This window comes from Nicotiana tomentosiformis, chromosome 10, assembly GCF_000390325.3.
Source record: "Nicotiana tomentosiformis chromosome 10, ASM39032v3, whole genome shotgun sequence".
Lineage (NCBI taxonomy): Eukaryota > Viridiplantae > Streptophyta > Magnoliopsida > Solanales > Solanaceae > Nicotiana > Nicotiana tomentosiformis.
The window spans coordinates 58,151,140-58,172,056 of NC_090821.1; the positions used below are offsets into that span (position 1 = coordinate 58,151,140).

Here is a 20,917-nt window from a genome sequence, read left to right on the forward strand (position 1 = left end):
TGTTCTAATTCTGAACATACGAAGGAGGTGAGATGCCCGTTTGAAATGAATTTAAACTAATTGCAATCCAAATGTGAGGCTCGTATTACAAAGACCGACTTAGAAAAAGATCTCGAAAATTACTACTTTTTCTCCACAAGAAATCCGAAGAAAAGAAAAAGAAAAAAAATCATGAAGGAGAAAATGTTGTTTGCTCATTTACTTGATGTTCATTTTTTCTGGAGTCTGTATCAGCTGAAAACTAATTGCTTAATCTTTTCACAATACCATTATAAAAGAAAAAATATATTATCTTGCACAATACTTAGCCAACCGAAAAGTCACATGTCTAGAACTAAAATCAGAAGACAATTCTTTATGGGCAAAAAAGGTTAATCTAAAATGTCATACATAGGTGTAAAAATGAAAAAAGTTTATGTACAGCTTACTGACATTCATTTTTGAGTAAAGATACGATAGTGCTATTGTCCACAATACAGATAAACAAATTAAGCATAAGGCAGCTTTTATAGCTTAAAAATAAGAGACCAAGGACACTCTTTGTTATTATACTATTGAGTACATTGCTTGACCTCCCACAACTGGCATAGATATGCATCCACATGAAATTCTTACCTTATCTAAAAAAAGATATGCGGTTCTTATTGTTTAAACATGATCCACTGAAGCAGGCGCTGCTGGTGTAGCTGGTGTGGCTGGTGTAGCTGGTGCTATCGTAAACTGTACACCTCTCGACTGTCCCGAGTGTAACACAACTGCAAATTGTGTTGCTGCCAATGCTTCTGCTTCCTGCTTCACCAAACCGTGAAGAAGAGTTTTACGATCAGTTATAACTAAATAAACATGGACAGCACACTTTCTCGAGAGCAATTCAAAGATGCAGCAAATATTACGACTAGCTTAACTAACACCCACCTCTCTTTGCCTGCGCTGCTGCAAAATGCTGATGGCCCAGAGCATGATGTAGCAGGGTAAAAGGAAGCCAACTGCCCGAAGCAAGAAAAGCTGCAGACATGAATCAATTAGATCCATCGCCAAAGAAGAGAACTTATTTATGAGAAATAGTAGGCAAATGGCAACCATATAGGTATGCATAGCCCATATACCGAAAAGAAAGCAGTTGGATCTTCATCGTCTCCATCCGTGTCTGTCATAGGTAATGCATGGCGCAAGAGTAGAAGAGCCATCAACTGTCAATGAAAATCATCATTTAAGTCTGGACAGTAATCAGATTGTGGGTAGAAAAGGGAAGGGTTAGACTAAAAGATAAGGAGAAAAGAGAAGTATAGGAATCCTGGATATCGGATAACCATAAAGGAGAGACCAGTCAATATAGATCACCAGCAATTGAGAAAGTCACTCTTTCATATCTTGAAGAAAGCGTAGGCTTTAGTAATGGCGTTCAGCAATATAAAGCTTGAACAAGGTATTGCACTCTGCATATTGGTTGGTCTCTCTTCAAAATTTCTTTTTCTAAACAAATTAAAATGTGAAAAGCTAAACTTCGGAAATGAAAAACAACTAAGCACAGTGGGAAAAGAAACGTCTGTATCTCTAAAAGCTTTCTTATTTCTTGCCTACCGCTTGCCCAAAAATTCAGTTGGATAAAACACTGAATGGGATTAGTGTATTCTTTTGAACGATATTTAAGGAGCATTTTACCCACTGCTTGAAGGTGAAACAAAAAGTGAATGAGGCAATGACACAAATGCTTGGTAAAGAGGCTCGCAGTGTTATCTTAGGAAATAAGTTGTACAAGGGCTTACAATTAAAGCAGCAGATCGGCAGAATGCCGCACCGCTTGCATTTGCAGAGTTGTAATCATCTTCTAGAAGTTGACGTTCAGCCTCTGCAATTGCCAAGAGGCGGGGATCATGTAAATCCAAAGGAGTACCAGAGATTTGCCATCCTCCTCTGCACAACATATGAAAGGCTTAAAATTAGTTTAGAAACTGTATAAGCACATAGTCTAATTCCACACTGACTAGCTAACGTCACCAACCAAAGAGGTCATCACATAAATCATGGCTTGTTTGTATTGAAAATATTACAGGTAAAAAAGTTCAAACAAGTTAGTTTACAAAAAACATGAAAGATGAACTAACTTAAACTCACCCAATATCAATAATTGTCTCCTCAGCCACAGTTCGAGGAGGTACAGTGTAACCAGGCTGGTATTGCTGCATATTGCAATTGAAATGAATTTTTTCAGAAAATAAATAATCTAATGAGCGTCAAGATAAAAGGAAAGACGTTCAAATGAATCAAGCTCAGTCTCAAATTCTCAGAAATCATCATGAGTAATGCTATTTATTTTAGAAAAAGTTGAACGTCAAAGCATAATGGGATAGAGCTAAGCAAGAGGGTGGAACAACTATAGGTGAATACTCCAAGAGACAAATACATATCCGAATGTCATCGTCTTGAAAAACCAAACTAAGCTTAGATACTATCGAGAAGTAAGCAATTATATTAAAGGGTAAATTACAGCTATTTCTCTTCTAATATCAATAAGTAAATCATATCAGAACTATGAGAAGATTATAGGGCAAAATAAATATTGCAATTTCACTGACCACTAGGTCATATCCTTGGGTACTTCCACATCATTTTTGAACTAGAAGTACTAGTAATCTATCATGTACTGAATCTTGTCCATTCAGCCTAATGTGACACATTAAAGTACAATGTAGCCCGTGCAAAATCTGCAAGCCAGACATCTCGGGCCAATATTCTCCACATTTTATCTCATAGGATCTAATCTCAATGGACTGTATATAACATCTAAACCCATCGCACTTACCAAACTACTCCTAAGGGTATAGCTATTCCTGTTTCAAAAGGGGAAGAAACCTGTGTTGAACTCAATGGTGGCACAAGCAAGAGTACTCTCACATTTAATGGGTGTCTTTTCAACAACCTCATAATACACAAGAAAAATATAAACCAACTGGAAGATTGACACATACCTGATGGCAAATCTCACAAGTAATATCCCCCTTCTCATCGCACCAGTGTTGAACACATGCTCGGTGTGCGAACTGCAGTTCAAGTTTTTTTTCCACCAAAATAATTAGCAGAGAGGCAAAGTGAAAAAAGAAAACAAAGCTAGAGAGACAAAAAAACAACACTTGAATTATCAGGCAATTAAAGAAAATTTGTAACTTAATGTATAATAAAATGGAAACGGTACAAAGAAGAGAGGTGCTACCATCTATGCAGCTATTGTGACAATAAGTAGATAAGCCATCAAATTGTCAGCTCAAAAAACTTCGATAGAATGAAGATGTATACAAAGAAAACAAATGCAACAGAAGAACGGCAGCAGCAAGCATGTTACAGCTATATATCATCAAGTTCTGCCATGGAATCAAAGAGTTCCTGAAGTGAAAATAGAAATGTGATACGACTATATAGATAGCAGGATATGTCCTGATAACAGGAGCAAGGGTCATATATTGGTTCATTATGGTGGATAACCACAACTTAAGCAAAACCAAGCTTGTTTGAGATAAGGGCTCCCAACAACAGCCTTGAAAAGGATTAATTCTATCACTGCAGAGGCACCATGAGAAAATGGAAAAGAAAAAACACGCACCACCATCAAAGAAGACCGCACCCAAGATTTCACCAAATCAATACCTTGCACATCCACTTGTGCCAAACTAGTTGAGATCCACTTAAGGAATACCAATAACTTAAATATTGTCTAGGAGAGTAGGAGGTAATACAAACAGAAGTCAATGCAAGCATGAATGTTTCCAATTGCATCGCAAATACGAAGAAAACAAAGAATAGTGAACCACAACACCCTAAAATGTAACGCCACATTTCCTTTAATCCCTGGGAACAATTTTTCCATATAACTCAACACAACAAAAAGCAAAGAGATAAAAACTTCACCTTGAGACTTCCACTGCAAGCACATGGACTCTCTAATTTGTCCAAAGAATCCTCCTCCTGGCAAATCCTGCACTCTCCTCTACCAATTAATGGCACCTCCTCATTCGCAACCTCATTGCCCTCCTCCTCCACAGTCATCAATGAAGAGGGTCCCACCATTTCAGGGTTCTTGGTAACCTCTGGTCCATTCGGCTTCACAAGCTGATCCATGTACACCACCACACGATCTCCCATTCTATACCCAGATAAAATGACACAATTCCTACATCAAATTTACCAATAAATCACTTCAAAACTCATAAATAAAAAACACTCATCTCCTAATTTTTCACACATTACAAGATTTTCAACTTAACTGGATCCTCAAAAACAAAATGCACCACAAAGTTAAGATCTTTCTTCAACAACAACTACTACTTCTTAATTCCAAACTAGTTAAGATCTTTCATTACAATGTTAAATTTAAAAAACTGAAAAACAAATTTCAAGAATATATAAAAATGTGCATAAACCAAATCCCTAAAGATAAAATTATACCCATCAAGCCAAGAACCTCAGCAAGATGAAGGAATTTCTCAAAATTCACAGCAGCACAAATACAAGTCAAATGAAAATCAAACTATAAATTAATTAAACAAAATGTACCTGGATAAAATGAAGAAATTCAGGAAACGAAATACAAAATGGCCAAAAATATCTGCGGAAATGTAGTGAAACCAACCAAAAATAATATAGCGGTGTGAATGGTATTTGTCTTAGGTTTTGACACAAAAGTAATAAAACAAAACTAAGGAAGCACCAAATGTTTTTGTTGTTTTCTGCACTTTTAGGTGCAATTTTCAGAATTTTGGAGCTTAGAATGGGTCACTTTGTATGGACGCTTTATACAGATTTATATATGGTGATGATGCATGAAGAACATGTGGATATGTATATTAATTTCTCTCTTCCACTTTATTACACTGTATGATAGTTATATTATCTAACTTTCCATATGAGTTCATCGAATCCTCAATTTTGAATAAAATTTATATATTTAAAAATTATATAAAGTATATTTCCTCCGTCTCAATTTATATAGTAATTGTTTGCAGATTTCATTGGTCAAATGAGTTAATTTTGATTATGAATTCGAACATAGAATCTTTAAATTTGTTAAATAAAATTTATATATATATATATATATAAATTACGTAAAAAGTACTACTAACTTTTAGTTGGCATGCATACTAAAAATAGATTTTTATTTTTACTTGTTACTTTACGCATATCAAGAGAAGATAAAAAAAAATTCATGTTATACTCACAATATTTATTACTCATTTCAAATTATTTTCTCAAATCCAATAAAATATGCATCAATTAATATGGGTATCATAGTAAATTATGCACTTCATTTATTATTTATTAAGGAACGTGAAAAGTCAAAATGTGTCATATAAAAGTGAACGGAGGGAGTATAATAATTAATAATTTAAAATATTTAAAATACATATTAAAAAACTATGATTAAAAAAAACTCATTCGACTCTTAGAGACTCAAACACTATCGCATAAATTGAAATGGAGTAATAATTAACAATTAAAACTATTTAAAATATATAAGAAAATCACAATAAAAAAAGCAACTCATTTAATTCTTCAAATAATATTATATAAAGTAGACAGAAGTACGTATATTTAGTTTACAACGGCTCGTTTTGTCTGCCTCGGTTTTGGTGCAGGCATGGCTCAATCTGGCTTTAAATGAACTTAGTGATCGATGACTTTGAACTCCTTTTAATAATGTTTTCTCTCAACGGCTTAGAATTTAATTGACAGAAGGGGCAAAGTTGTCTATTACTTACTTCCACCAGCCTGGCTACTTTTCACATGTTTATAAGTTTAATAACTCCAAATTTTGAAGAAAAATATTCTTTTGTAAAATATGATTACTTTTGTTGAGGTAAGGACGGAAGTGGAAGTGGATGTGATTATGTTACTGTAATGTAATAAATTAATTTTTTTCTCATGTAGCTGGGGAAAAAGTAAGTGCTGTGTAATTAACGAGTGGTATTGGATATTGCAGTTGGAATTATGGTCATTTATTAGTACTTAACTTATCCTAGAAACAAGAATGAAGTTTATTAGACATATTTTGAAAGGACTACCTACGTCCCTAATTAAAACTATCGATGTTTATTAGACAGAGACAAATTTTATCCCAAGTCTCAACGGACCGTTGCTCCATTTTGTCGAATTACAGTTTCGAATCATTTACCACCCAAGAGAGACACTTCAATTCTACCCACACTTCAAAGAGAACAACTTGGTAAAGGAATCGTGTATTTATGACTATTGTGTAAATGGTACAATATCCTTGCTACCAAAAGAGACCAGCTCTTCTACATTCTTGTCTCTGCTTCATAGACCATAAATAGAGACGGACTACTTGAGTTGGGTTGTCAACCTCATTTCAGCAGTCCATACAATTGATCTCACTTCGACGAAGAATAGCATCTTTTACTTGGGGTACCAAGCAACAAAATGTACAGAGATTCTTGGCAGAGGCAGCTGATCCACTTTGGTCCTTTCGCCTTATCCACAGATGCAGGAAAATGGCTTCCCATCCTATAAAACAATCTATGAACATCTTCCAACACGTGTGACTATGTACTTTCCTTTCTCTAGATCATACACAGTCTTCAATTGTGGCTTTCTCCACTTTGACACATACCATGCTGTGAACATCACCAAAATGAAAAAGGCAAAGAAGAGAAGCAAAATAAGAGAGTCCTCACTGAACATATTTGCAAACCAGCCGGAATGCTCTTTGTCCGACTCAGCCGTGCTCTGCAAGATGAATGCTCCTAATGCCCAATCAAGTGGAATATTTTCAACTTGATTAGCATATCCAATCCTGCTCAAACGCATACATGAATTAAGTGGGATACTCAAATATTCCACTAACTATATGCTTTTCTTAGGAAAAGATTAATTGGAAGTAAACTGTATTAATTTTATGCTTTACTGGTACTTCAGTTACTTTTTATTTTCTTCTTTATTACCTTCATTTCTGTTACTCCAAATTTTCTCCTCATCTATGGTTTTTCAGTAGATTTTAACTATTCCCTTCGCGAAAGATTCAAAGGAGAGACGAGCCTCGGGAAGAAGTGGGGAAGGGTAGATAAGATACTTTACCACCATTTTTAAACTTGGAAAGCTATAACATGTGAAAGGCGTTTTCTCTTTCTTTTTAAGTCAAGCAGACAGCAGTAAGTATTGAAGAGGAAATCAAACGTTAGTAAGTACCTATCATCATCCAAACCAATTCCAAGACTATCATGAAGTAGTGCCAAAATATACGCTGAAGAGAAGCAATAACGATGCAAATCCTCCTCTTGAAGAGAATGGTACTTGCTTTTCAACCTTGACCAGTCCTCTTCACAAAAGCTTTTCCCAGCAGCCATAAGATCAGAAAGAAAAGCTTTTGGGGGCAAACCAAAAAACTGTTCAGAAAGGTTTGGGAGGAAAAATTACAAACAAAAAAAAGTCATTCTTTAGCACATCAAAAGCAAGATATTACCCACAAATAACACAACAAAATGCTGACTTCTATCAGCGCATTGGTACAGTTATTAGATGAATGTGCACCTTAGAAGTGTGGAAAAAGTTTTCTGTAGCCAAAAATTTCCCTTGGAGCTTTGGCATAAATGTTGACCCAATGTAGCAGCTTTTATAAGGGCAACTCTCTGCATTATGCAAGAAGAAGAGCTTCATTAAATGGTTTCAAATGAAAGGAAAATGTCTGATAAAAATTAAGTACAAAATTAACATCGCATATTTGTTCTATTACAGGAAACAATAAAAGCAAACCTTTGCCTTTCTGCAACAGTGATAATGACGCAGATCTGCACTCTGAGAAGTTGCCGCTGGGATACAGAGCAGATAGGAACCTGTTCTTATCCGCTAAACTACTGGGGGAGAGCTTCAATGACCTTAGGTTGTGTGTATATCCTCTAGGAGAACAAGGATCCATCAGCTTAACACTTTGAGCAGCTGCATTGATGAAAACATAAAACAAATTTGCAAATATAAATTTTTACTTGCAGAACCATATGAGAACAGATGCCTTATTTAAGCAAAAGAAAAAACATGAAAACTGATGCATCGGTCCTCGTGAGAAGCAGGAAACTAAAGCCATGCTACAACCATAGCAATCCTCAAAAATGTCACTTGGATAACATAACAAATCACTTTAGAATGATGAAAAAAATAAATAGAAAACAGCAATTGCTTTAGTTTTTCCACTTCCTTCCTTTCTTCTTTTTTTTCCTTTTATTTTATGTTTCTGGTTGTGAGGATGCTGTGGGGGTGGGCTTTTAAATCAATGAGGAAACAGCACATTTTCAGTTATCCACAAATTTGGGCGTTTAGAGAAGTGAAAAGCTCAAGTGTACAGCAAATTTCACTAAATTATTTGCTATAAAAGCCAAACATAATGCACCCCCCTCCCCCCCACGCCTCCCAACTCCTGCATAGTTGCAAGAGCAAAAGAACATCTATCCAAAGCTCCAACTCTTAAAGCAAATATCTATACATTCATCTCATGGGAGTTAGAAAGATGTATATGCTGTAACAAGAATCAACTAACATCACACCATGAAGTACTTGAAGTTCATATAAGATTAAACGAAAAGAGATTCCAACATTACCTTGATCTTGGCCCCTCGCGACAAGGGACTCCAGGAGTAAGTCAAATGCAACGTTCTGCAAAACATCACGAGCAATGAAACCTTAACATATATCTATGTTTCATAAATATTAATTAAAATAGGGCATGATGGACAACGAATACCGGGTCAGAATGCTGAAAGTCCTCTACAATACAATTTCAAAATGTTGCTTTTAATGCATATAAGTGCTAATTAAGACTCTAGACGAGGAGAAGATCAAATTCACATCGTTATTAAAGATTGCTTGTTATCTAATGCTGACTAATTCTGCAGTGAAATCTTGGTTATCTAGTTTTTTGTTCTTTTTTTCCACAACTGGGAGATTTTTAGGGCTAGCTGGCACATGGTTGGAAACTCAGTGGATAATGGGCCAATCCCCCTAGCCTTCTCTATTTAAATACCAGGATTTTCTCTAGGATTTGTCTGTGGCAGGGTTCAAATTCATGACGTGCACCTTAAGCCACACATCCTGCTCTGCATTCTTAACACTAGATCAAACACCCAGGGAGCGACATTGGTTATCTACTTTGAAGTACAATAATCAAGTCCAGGGAGCAGAAGTGTTCCCAATAACGTTGAATCATCAGCTACCAATTTTACAACATTTAGCATGCAGTGCAGAATACAGTCACTTATCTGATCATGTAATCAACAATGACACTTAGGATTAGAGAATAGAATAATCAAGGAAAATCTTGCAGTGTTCATGATAAACAACAAGAGGATAGAAAGTTACCTGACCAAATTGAAGCAAGCTATGACTGTAGATCTTGTAGGTAAAGTTTCTGAATTTAATCGTCCGAGAATATTCATGGGGCATAGGCTCATCAGAAACAAAAGTCACCTGAATATATCATACAACAAAAGTTAATAGTAATTTACATGCTCTCATACTATCCTTGAGTTACATCATGCAAATTGATAAAAACAAATTCAGATGCAAAAAGAAAAAAGGAAAAAAACATAAGACAGCCTATTCATTGTGCAATTAAATTTTCTGTGAGCTTGAATGCAATTACTGACACTCCTTTTAAAAGAAAATGACAGGTCCGAACACTATTTTTGGCTCTCGAAACAGAAAACTGTAACAATGTCCGCATCAGTTTTAGATGACAAGAGTGCCTGGAATAGAATAAGCCGAAACATCCCCAATATGGTGATAAATTGAAATTTTTCAAAATAATGAGATCAACCTGCGCAGATGCACCACCAAGTTCAATTATCCCAGTTGTTTGCAGAGGATCACTACCAAGAGTACCAAGGGCATAATTAGCAATAACCCAGGCATACAAACCCTCATCAGATCCTACAATCAACAAAAATATGATGTTACTTTTGCTATCATGAAGCAAAGACTGTACTCCATAATAAAGTGTCTGCATATCTTCCAACAGAGGTTCACAGGTATAAGAAACTAATGTGTCAATATAACATAAGTTATGGAAAAAGTAAATCTGACAAGACGAGAAGACTCTATTATTTCCCTCAAACCTAAACAGAGAGGTTTCCCACCTCCAAGGATTCAGAAAAATATGAACTATCAATATTCCGCAGTACCTTGCAATTACCTTTTAAGAATTCACAAACTCCAACTATCATTTGAACACATTGGAAATATATTTTCTAATTCTCCCAAGTAATTTAGGAATGAGCAAGTAACGAAGTCCAATTAGGCAAATAGCAATTGTGAAGATCAAAAATATTAATAACGAAAATGGGTAGTGCATGGCAACTTAAATCAGCACAAAATCAGACGCTGAAATCCAGAAAAACATGAAACTGTATCATGTCATACCATCTTGCTTCAGAGTCCAAAGGATTGAAGCTATAGTTATTATTTCAGAACAAACAGACTTGTATTACTGCATCATATCCATCAAAAAGTAGTTTAAATTCTAAACCTGATGGGGCAAACTAAATGAATCCTCCACATCCATTCCGCTCTAATTCAGCACTGGAAAGACTTATAGTCATTAAACCCTTTTTTTCTAAATTAGTAGTTAAAAGTGTTTACCCTAGCCTTCGACCTACCCCAAGATTCCTCTTTTATCCTTGCTATGCTTTACGAACTCATACAGGCAGAGTTATATAACTACATAACAATGATAAAAATTAACATGTCAAAGCTCGTGCAGAAAACCCATTAAAACTGTCAACTGTAACTTATAATAAACTTTCAAATTGATGAGGTAGTTAAGCTTTTTCATCCTTGCCTGCTACCTACCACAAGCTTACTCTTTTATCTGTGCTATGCTTTACAAACTCAAATAGGCAGAATTATATAACCATAGAAACTCGTTAAGACTGTCAACAGTAACATAAAAACAGCAATTTTGTTTTAACTTGATCATCAAAATGCAAATAGGCCGCAATGCAAACACATTCCTTTCCTGGATTACCTGAAATAACAGAAGCCCAATCATTCATAAACTTAAAGCCTGAATCCCTCAATACCTTTCGACACACTTCTAGAATCTTCTCCTGTACATCCAAATCCAACAACCTCATTCCAGCAGTAGCCATCAACCTAATCTCCGTTTCACTCCAATATTCCTTCGGCACACTTTTCTTCCCAAACTCCACTAACTCCGCCACTGATTCACTCGCCATCTCCGGTTCCTCCGCATAAGCTGATAATCCCGGATTCACCCTCATAGAAACCAAACCCTTTTCCCCAAAATCAAACACTGGTCCCACCCCATCCCTAACTTCGTACTCAAACACATGTATCCTCGTACCCGTACTTCCCCCATCAATCACGATCCCGTATTTTTTCTTCACAGAAAACCTAAGTTTACTCGAAAACACAAAAACATAACATACAAAAGCGATAATGAATGCTATTGAAGTGTAATAAATGAGATTTGATTTGGAATTGGTTCGATTAGGGCTGCGATGCGAAGATCTGCTGGGTCGGGCTTGGAATTTGACCGATTCCATTGTTTGACTTCCGTTAGTAGTCTTTATTTTTTTGCGGGCATTGGATCGGCGCATCAAAAATTGGGAAGATTTGAACCATATGAATATCAATCTGCATATGATTTTGGTATGAGATTTCTAGGGGGTTTTATCGGAGATTGAGAGGGCGAAATCGGAGAATCCCTCTCTTCTCCAGCGAACAGATTTTTGTTACTTAGATTCGTGAACCGTTGCCGGTTCAATCGGTTCGGTTGATAGGCCTCAGGCCTGTTTCAGAAGATGGGGAGGATGTAGAGAAGGAAATTGGAAAGAAAGTGAACTGAATTGACTTTTTTTGTTCTTTATTCTTTGAGGTGAAATTAAATTGACTTCTCGTCAATAGTAAATTTACATTTTTGCTTTTCCACAATATTGCTTTGTCAAATATTATACTTTTTCACGATCATTAACAATACTTTTTCACAATATTTTTGGTCAAGCTTCTTCAAGGCTAAAAAGCACTTTTTTCTAAAAGTATTTTTTCCATAGTTGAGGTATTTGGCCAAGCTTCTGGGAAGAAAAACAAATATTTTTGAGCGGAAGCATAAGCAATTTTTGAGAAGTAAAAAAAAAAGTAGTTTCTCTCCAAAATTTTTTTTTTTTGAAATGTGCTTATGAGAAAAATACACTTAGATGCAGTTTCTAAAAGTTTGGTCAAACACTAATTGATGCTCAAAAGTATTTTTCAAATTGATTAGCCAAATACAACTGTTTTTCACCAAAAGTACTCTTTTGAAAAGCACTTTTAGAAAGAAAAAAAGTACTTTTCAAAATAAGTTGATTTTAGAAGTTTGGCCAAATAGGATATTAATAAGAGTCTGTTTGAAAAACCTTCTGAAAATATGATTTGTGTGCAATTGGATATAATTATATAATTTGATATATTTGTTTGACCGGAAAAGGGTCAGTCCTGCCCCTAAACTATCAGATTTGGTCTAAAATTGCCCCCCATTCACCTATTGGGCTAAATATAACCTTCCCGTTAAGATTTTGGCTCACAACTGCCCTTTTAGTTAACAGCCCAAATCAGATTTAAAACTATTGGTTTTCCTATTGGTTGATTTAAAACTCACCCCAAATATGTCCAACCCACCTATTCTACCCGACCCATCAGACCATTACCCATTAAACTCTCTAACCCATCGATGATTTCTAAACCCAGACTTCCCCCCTCATAAAATACGATTGATACTCCCCTCTCTGTAAATTAGGGTTCTTTTTATTCTTCCCTCTCCCAAATCTGAAAATCAGAGTTCTTAGATCTTCTCCATCTTGTTTTAGCTTTAAAATGTCTGAATCTTCTTATACTTCTTTCCGTGACCAAAGTGAGAACCGTACATGTTATTGTGGATTGATTGCCAACCAATTTACTGCTCCGATACCTTTGAATAGTGGTCATAGATTCTACAAATATTGTCGTTATGAGACTAATGGTTGTCGATATTGGGAATGGCGCGATGAAGAATTTTCACCTCATGTGTCAATGTTTATCCATAAGTAAAAAAATTTATCGAATACCCTTCGTCTAGAAAAGAACAAGCTGAGGAAGACAGTGAATGATATGGTTGGGAGTAAAGTTGCAGATTTGAATAACGTATCATTGAAAGAGAAAGTTTCAAACTTGGAGCAGAAATTGAAGCGATGAAAAAGACTTGCGATATGGTTATGGGCTATTTTTGTTGTTTTTGTAGCTGGCAGAATGATGTATTGAAGTTGGTGGCATCTAATGTTTTTGCGTTGATGATGAAAATTTCCAACATATCTGCGTATTTTTATGTTTCTTTTATGTGATTTAGTTAGTGTCTAGATATGATGTTCTGGTTGTATTAATGATGAAAATCTGCTTATATTAGTTATTTAAACTGGTTGTTTTGGTTGTTAAATGAAGGAAATATATAGATTTTAGTTGTTTAGATTAGTTATTTTGGTTGGTTAATGAAGAAAATCTGCAAATTTTAGTTGTTTAGATTGATTGTTTTGATTGTCAAATGAAAAAAATCTGCAGAATTTTGTTATAGGTTCATTGTAATAACGATGCTTGGTCAAAGGAAAAACTTTAAAGGAATGGTTAAAGGAATAACCATGATTGCAAAATTTTGTATACTCAGTTAAAGGAAAATCTTCAAACCAAAGAATCACACTAGAAAACTGGAATTTGTATCCCAGCATTCTTTCTTTGCAACTTTAAAAACCAAAGAAGCACACTGGAAAATGACGTTAATTTAATGAACAAAAGAAGCACAATGGAATATCTAATTTGGTAAAATATTCTGTCACGTTAATTTAATGAATCAAAGAAGTACAATAGAGGAGAGTATCAATCATATTTTATGAGGAGGGGAGTCTGGGTTTAGAAATCATCGATGGGTTAGAGAGTTTAATGGGTAATGGTCTGATGGGTCAGGTAGAATGGGTGGGTTAGATATATTTGGGATGGGTTTTAGATCAACCAATAGGATAATACCACGTCATTAAAAATAATATTAATTTTTAATTTGATATGGGATGTTAACTAAAAGGGCAGTTATGAGCCAAAATCTTAACGGGGAGGTTAGTTTTAGCCCAATAGGTGGATGTGGGGCAATTTTAGACCAAATATGATAGCTAAGGGGCAGGGCTGACCCTTTTCCGTTATTTGACTAAGTAATTACTTGGTCAGCATAGAATTGAGTGTAATTGTAGGGATATAATTACACTTTCAAATTCTAAATGGGAGGTAAAATTGATGGTAATAACATTGTTAAATTACAAGCTGATATAACTTTTCTAATTCTCTCTTATTTTATTTTTCAAGTATATTAAGTACTATCTTTTTTTTTAAAAAGCCCAAGTTAAGCTTTCTCTCTCTAGGCGCACGATAGTGGTTTTACCGTGCCCAGCCATCGGAAATGGAAAGAGGAAGGCCGACAAAGAAGAAAAACAACAAAGCGGAGTAGCCATTAAGGCTATTGCGAAGAGGATTGGTGTCTCAAGGGAATATCCGAAAGAAGAAGCGAACGAAGATGAACCAAAATGGCCGAAACTACCAAATCGAAAGAGCGGTTCTAATATACCCCTCTCAGGTACAATTACAGCCGAAATTATGCAGATAAATGGAAATAAAAAAAATAACACCTCAACAAGCGGGTACTTCACACGCTAGTGGAGTGCAATTCAGACCTAATATTAGGGCTCAAGGAATTGAAAATGGGATAGGGATGCAGCTGATTCTGAGAGAACCACGGGGGAAGAGACTTGAGAATAAGACATGGGCAAATCTGATGGGTAATAATCGATTTGGTCTCAGAGGAATGAACTTGAATTTTGTTGCTCCCATTTTGCAGAATGGGAAAAAGTGGTGGAACTATCAAAGAAGGAAGTTGAGAAGGAAACTGAAAAGTGGAGAAATACTATCATCCTGTATGTAGTAGGTAACACACCGACGATTGGAGCCCTGGAAAGATTTGTTGCTAGGCAGTGGAACTTTGTCTCAAACCTACGGTATATTTCTACAGCGATGGCTACTTTGTGATAAAATTCAATAATATGGATAATAGAGATGGAATACTTTATTCTGGACCTCACACAATTGGCAACAAGCCAATCCTAACAAAGGTATGGCTACCAGACTTTAGTTTCAAGGATGCGATTTAAAAAACTATTCCACTCTGGGTTACTTTTCTAAACCTCCCCTTGAATTGTTGGAGTGCAGATTCATTGAGCAGGATTAGCAGTGGTCTTGATGTTCCTCTATACGCAAATGGAAAGAATTTCATATGCACGAATACTAATAGAAATGGATGTAACAACGCCACTCCCTGAAGTTGTCAAGGTGAAGGACCCAAATGAAAGGCAGTTTGATCAAAGGGTTGAATATGTATGGAAACCGAAATACTATGGAACTACGATTGGGCACTACTGCAAAGAACCAAAACAACTAAAAAAATCCAAAAGTTGCGATCAACAATGTGCAGAAAAAGGTGTGGCAAGCTAAAGGAATAATTACACAAGTACGGAAAAAAGAGAATGATCAATTGAAAGCAAACATGAAGGCAGGGAAGCAAGTATATTTAGAGATAACCGAAGGATAGAAGGAAGTAAGGGGTAAATCAAGTGCTAAAATAATTTATGTTACTAGTGATAGACGTATGAGTATAACAAATGGTTTCACTATTTTGAATAAGCAGGGTGAGCAATTACCAATACCAGAACAAGAAATTTGTGCTGAAAGAGGCCAATACAGTAGAAGTGGGAACACAGGGGTAAAACAAAATCTCTTTAATCCAGCATGAAAGTAGTAGCTTGGAACATTACAGGAATCTATAAGGTGTTCAATCAAAAGGAGTTGCGTAGTTTCATTAGGGTAAATAAAATTAGCCTACTAGCTATATTAGAATATAGAGTTACTGAAATCAATGCCAATCAAATAATAAAGAAGGTTGTAGCAGGTTGGAGTTGGTCTACTAGCTATGAGGCTAATGGCAAAGGAGGGATATGGGTAATCTGGGATCCAAATATTCTACAATTTAATGAGATGGTAAAAAGTAATCAGTTGATACATGGAAAGGTGTCCATTTGTGCCCTAAAAGTATAGTTCCATTTTATAGCAATATATGGCCTACATACTATTGAAGATAGAAAAACACTGGAATGAATTAGAAGTGATTCATAATGGAACTGATGGAGCATGGGTAGCCATGTGGGACTATAATGCAATGATGAGAGTGGATGATAGGATTCATGGAAATCCAGTACAAGAAGCTGAGATAAGAGACTTTAGAAATTTCATGTTGAACAATAACATGAATGATCTAAATTATATTGGAAGAAAATCCACATGGACAAATAATCATGTCTTGGGGAGAATTGACAGAGCAATTGTGAATGCAAAGTGGATGACAACAATTAAACAATTGGAAGTGGTAGTTATGGACCCATTCATCTCTGAGCATTCAATTTGAAGATATAGATCAGGGAGGACCAAAGCCATATCGATTCTATAATTATGTGGCTAATATTCCTTGATTTCATGAAGGTGGTGGAGAATGCATGGAAGACCCCTAGTAAATGGGAGGAGATGCAAAAGGTGTGGTTGAAACTTAAAAAGGTGAAGTAGGAATTGAAAAAGCTACATACTGAGGAGTTCAAAGGAGTCAGGGAGAAAGTACAATCAATTAGAAGGCAGCTCAAAGAGACACAAGAACAAGTGAGGGACACAGATCATCAAACATCTTTGTTTGAAACTGATAAGGGATTGAGAGTACAACATGAGAAATGGGGGCTGATAGAGGAAAGTATACTACATCAAAAATCCAGGACCTAGTGGCTAAAACTTGGGGACTCAAACAGTGAGTACTTTTATGCTTGCTTGAAGAATAGAACATCATAGAATAATATCAAATCGCTGATAAATCAAATAAGGACACTGTTATAAATAGAACATGAGGTGAAAGAGAAGGTAGTGGAATTCTATAGGGAGCTATTGGGCAAGGCTACTGAATAAATGCCTACAATAAACCCAGAGATAATGAAAGAAGGACCAATGCTGACTAGTGAACAATATCTAAAACTAATATAGCAAGTCACTACAAAAGAAATGTGTACAACAATTAGGAACATAAATGAAAATAAGGCCCCAGCGTGTGATGGATTTAATACTTCTTTCCTTAAGAAAGCATGGTCTATTATAAGAGAAGATGTGATCAATGCAACTAAATAGATCTTTGCCACTGAGGAGATCTGCAAGCCTATCAACTGTACTTCAGTGACTCTAATTCCAAAGGTAAAAAATCTAAGTTCAGTAAAAGAGTACAAGCCAATTTCATATTGTACTGTGATGTATAAGATAATATCAAAAGTACTCACCTAAAGATTACAAATGGTTATGGATAGTCTCATTGATAGTTGCCAGAATGCTTTTGTCCTAGGGAGGATCATTTCAGACAACATCATTTTAAGTCATGAACTAGTGAAAGTATATGGGAGGAGAGGGGTAACTCCAAGATGCATCATTAAGCTAGACATGCAAAAATCTTATGACTCTTCGGAGTGGTGTTTCCTGGAGCAAATTCTGATAAATATGAACTTTCCCGTCTGCTTTGTGAAATAGATTATGAAGTGTATTACCACTATCTCCTACTCTATTATGATAAATAGAAGGCCTGCTACTGAGACAAGGAGATCCACTGTCTCCATTCCTATTTGTATTAGCCACGTACTACCTAAGTAGATTGCTCAGAACCCTGAAATACCAGCCTTACTTCAACTACCATCCAAGGTGTGAGAAATCACAAATAGTTCAGTTGAGCTTTGCTGATGATCCGTTCATGACCCTAGTTTTTCTTCTTAGGATGTCGTGATGGCACCTAATCTCTAAGACTAGGTAAGTCTAACGAACAAGAATGTGACAGAAATAAAAACTGAAAGCAGGATATAAACTAATAAGTCTCTTAAATATCTCAAAATTGAATCACAACCACAATGCTCCCTAAACCAGGTGAGACTGAGTCATAAGCTCTATAAGAAGTACCAAAATATTAATATACATCACTGTTTGAATAAAAGATAAACAGTAAAAAGATATGGCAGAGGGTGACTCCTAGGCCTGCAGACGTCGGACAGGTATATCTTAAAGTCTCCAAACTGTATGATCCACTCAATGATGCCTAGCCTGAGTCGAGGTACCTGGATCTGCAAAATATTGTGTAGAAGCGTAGTATGAGTACACCACAACGGTACCCAGTAAGTATCAAGTCTAACATCGGTAGAGTAGTGATCAGGCCAGGTCAAGACACCTACTAGAATAAGGAAAACTGAACAAGTATAATATAGTCTAATAATAAAGACGGGGAAATAATGATAACAAAGCAATACAACAAGGTAAGCTACAACTGAATTTAAAGCAATAAAGGCAACAAGGAAGGAACACATAATAAGAACATCAAGGGAATAATGCAGACAAATACAAGTGAGATAAATGAGAGGTAACAATAAAAATCACAACCGTACTGCCTCGAAATCTTATTCCACAATCACAATCACAATCTTTCCTTATAACGTCGCGTGAGCCTTATATTTAGGTAGTTTTGAAAATATTTTTTCGAAAAAGCTACACGCACTTTAGCCCACCTTATATCGCCACATGGCTTCAAGTAATTCTCTTACTAGCAACATGCACATAAGTCCTACCTTATGCTGCCGCATGCACATTAACCCATATCCTTATACCGCAGCATGTGCATCAATATCATAACACAATAATCACTCGCACCACAAGTACCCATATGCCACAAGTTGTCAAAAAAATCAACAGTACCAATGTTTCCACGATAATTAGCCCATGGCTCAACCACAATGTGTACAAAAATCTCAACAATAACGGAATAAAAGTGAATAGCTTAACAAGAAAGATATCTCAACAATTTAACAAATTCGTCTCAATGTGATAAAGGCTCTTACAACTTCAATACGAATAACTCAACAAGAAGATATTCCATGAAATAACAACTTCAAGTAAGGTAATTCAACAATTAAATAATTAACAAGACAATAAGGAAGGCAATAACTTCAACTAAACATGTAAAAGCAAAATAGCAAGTAAGAGATAGAGCAAGTGTTGACAATGTCAAATAAAGCATGTAAGGAAGGATTAACATGTATGGGTAGATTAACAATGAAAGATATAACATGTTTTGACAATTCAATTAAAGGCATGAAAAGAGTTCAAATAGTCTAAACCGGTCAAATACCACATATAGCCCGTGTACCCACTCGTCACCTTGCGTACATGACTTTCACATAACACAAATAGCATAATCAACCCAAATCCTAAGGGGTAGTTCCCCCACACAAAGTTAGGCAAGATACTTACCTCAAACAAGTTAAATCAACCCACTAGTAAGCCCTTTCCATGAATATCCAACTCGGGACGGCTTGAATCTAGCTAAAATAACTTAATACCATAAATTTAAATCATAAGAAACTATTTCGGATAATAAAGTTGCAATATTTAAAGAAAATCAAAAAGTCAACCCTGGGCTCGTACCTCGAAACCCGACCAAACTTATAAAATTCGAACACCCATTCAACAACAAGTCCAGCCATACTAAAATTATCCAATTCCAACCTCAAATACTTAATTTATAGTTTAGAAAGTTTTCACAAAAGTTCCCGATTTTTTCAACTCAAAACACTAATTAAATGATAAAAATAATGATGGATTCATGAATAATAATCAAATCCGAGTAAAAAACACTTACCCTTATCCAATCCTTGAAAATCCCCTCCAAAATCGCCCAAATCGAGCTCTCTAACTCAAAAGATGAATAATAACTCTAACCCTCGATCTTCTCTATTTCAGCACAGGTATTCTGCTTTAGCGGATACTTAGTCATATCTGTGGAAGAAACATCGCAGATGCGGCTCCGACTGAAGTCCAGCAATCTCCGCTTCTGCGGTCCACAACGCACACCTGCTCTCCACAATGCACACCTGCGCTCCCGCTTCTGCGAAAAAAGAGGCGCTTTTGCGCTACCGCTTCTACAGAAGCTGACTGCACTTGCGGTCCCTCACTGCTCGCTCAAAGTCCGCTTCTGCAGACGTGTCGTCGCTTCTGCGGGTGTGCGCACATGCACCTAGGTGTCCGCACCTGCGACCTTTCCCCCCGGCCAGCCTTCTTCGCTTCTGCAATCTCCCAGCCACACTTATGAGAGATTGAAAGTTACGAAATATGAACGCCCACTCAACCACGAGTCTACCCATACCAAAATTACTAAATTCCGATAACAATTCAGCCCTCAAAACCTCAAATCTATCCAAGAGGGTTTTCAAACTTTTCCAACTTAATTTATCAATTAAATAATAAAAATAGTTATGGATTCGGGTAATTTAATAAATATTGAGTTAAGAACACTTATCCCATTGTTTCCTCTGAAAATCTCCCAAACTTCGCCTCAATCCGAGCTCCAAATCGATAAAAATGGCCTATTTTCAGAACTTAAACTCTCTGCCCAGTGATTTCTTCTACACGATCGCGAACTTCCTCACGCGATTGCATAGCACAAATTTTTACTGCCCAGAAAATAACCCTACACGATCGCAGACCATTTCACGTGATCGCGAAGCACAAATGCGTGGCCTTCCCTGCTGCTCCACTTACTCTACGCGAACGCGACCTCCTCCATGCGGTCGCGAATACCAAATTCCCATACGTACGCGATCGCGAAGAACAAAAATATCACTGCCTCAAACAAGCCTACGCGATCGCAAACTATCTCACGTGATCGTGTAGAACAAAGTTGCCTCTTCCCAAATTACACTACGCGATCGCATATAAGGAAATCAGAAGAAAAATACCAACAGCT

General features: G+C 36.2%; 2 protein-coding genes across 5 annotated transcripts; both read right to left on the reverse strand.

Annotated features, from left to right (window-relative positions):
* Positions 1-351: 351 nt before the first annotated feature.
* Positions 352-4,850, reverse strand: LOC104109233 (uncharacterized). Of its 3 annotated transcripts, none has more exons than XM_009618463.4 (8): positions 4,549-4,850; positions 3,904-4,165; positions 2,970-3,041; positions 2,116-2,180; positions 1,767-1,914; positions 1,107-1,190; positions 916-1,005; positions 352-789 (listed from the first exon to the last, which is right to left on the reverse strand). In XM_009618463.4, exons 2-8 carry the CDS (start codon positions 4,135-4,137, stop codon positions 649-651), a joined length of 834 nt encoding a protein of 277 aa, XP_009616758.1. In that variant the 5' UTR covers positions 4,138-4,165; positions 4,549-4,850; the 3' UTR covers positions 352-648. The 3 variants fall into 3 exon arrangements, with proteins under 3 accessions (XP_009616758.1, XP_009616781.1, XP_009616766.1); XM_009618486.4 differs by having other exon boundaries at positions 4,625-4,761; XM_009618471.4 differs by lacking the exon at positions 4,549-4,850 and adding an exon at positions 4,441-4,544.
* A 1,361-nt stretch (positions 4,851-6,211) lies between these two features.
* LOC104109227 (probable apyrase 6) lies at positions 6,212-11,930 on the reverse strand. Of its 2 annotated transcripts, XM_070187766.1 has the most exons (9): positions 11,018-11,930; positions 9,812-9,924; positions 9,355-9,462; positions 8,598-8,652; positions 7,759-7,941; positions 7,537-7,634; positions 7,195-7,391; positions 6,684-6,802; positions 6,212-6,513 (listed from the first exon to the last, which is right to left on the reverse strand). In XM_070187766.1, exons 1-9 carry the CDS (start codon positions 11,610-11,612, stop codon positions 6,359-6,361), a joined length of 1,623 nt encoding a protein of 540 aa, XP_070043867.1. In that variant the 5' UTR covers positions 11,613-11,930; the 3' UTR covers positions 6,212-6,358. The 2 variants fall into 2 exon arrangements, with proteins under 2 accessions (XP_070043867.1, XP_009616750.1); XM_009618455.4 differs by having other exon boundaries at positions 6,212-6,802; positions 11,018-11,929.
* Positions 11,931-20,917: the final 8,987 nt, after the last annotated feature.

Excerpts from the sequence above, each read along its gene's own strand:
- LOC104109233 (XM_009618463.4), bottom strand. The coding sequence starts at position 4,137 with ATGGGAGATCGTGTGGTGGTGTACATGGATCAGCTTGTGAAGCCGAAT. Across the intron at positions 3,042-3,903 it reads CTTGCAGTGGAAGTCTCAAG|TTCGCACACCGAGCATGTGT; the intron begins GTGAAGTTTTTA and ends CTTGAACTGCAG. Across the intron at positions 790-915 it reads AGCAGCGCAGGCAAAGAGAG|GAAGCAGAAGCATTGGCAGC; the intron begins GTGGGTGTTAGT and ends TTGGTGAAGCAG.
- LOC104109227 (XM_009618455.4), bottom strand. The coding sequence starts at position 11,612 with ATGCGCCGATCCAATGCCCGCAAAAAAATAAAGACTACTAACGGAAGT. Across the intron at positions 7,942-8,597 it reads CGCGAGGGGCCAAGATCAAG|CTGCTCAAAGTGTTAAGCTG; the intron begins GTAATGTTGGAA and ends TCATCAATGCAG. Across the intron at positions 7,392-7,536 it reads ACTTTTTCCACACTTCTAAG|TTTTTTGGTTTGCCCCCAAA; the intron begins GTGCACATTCAT and ends CTTTCTGAACAG.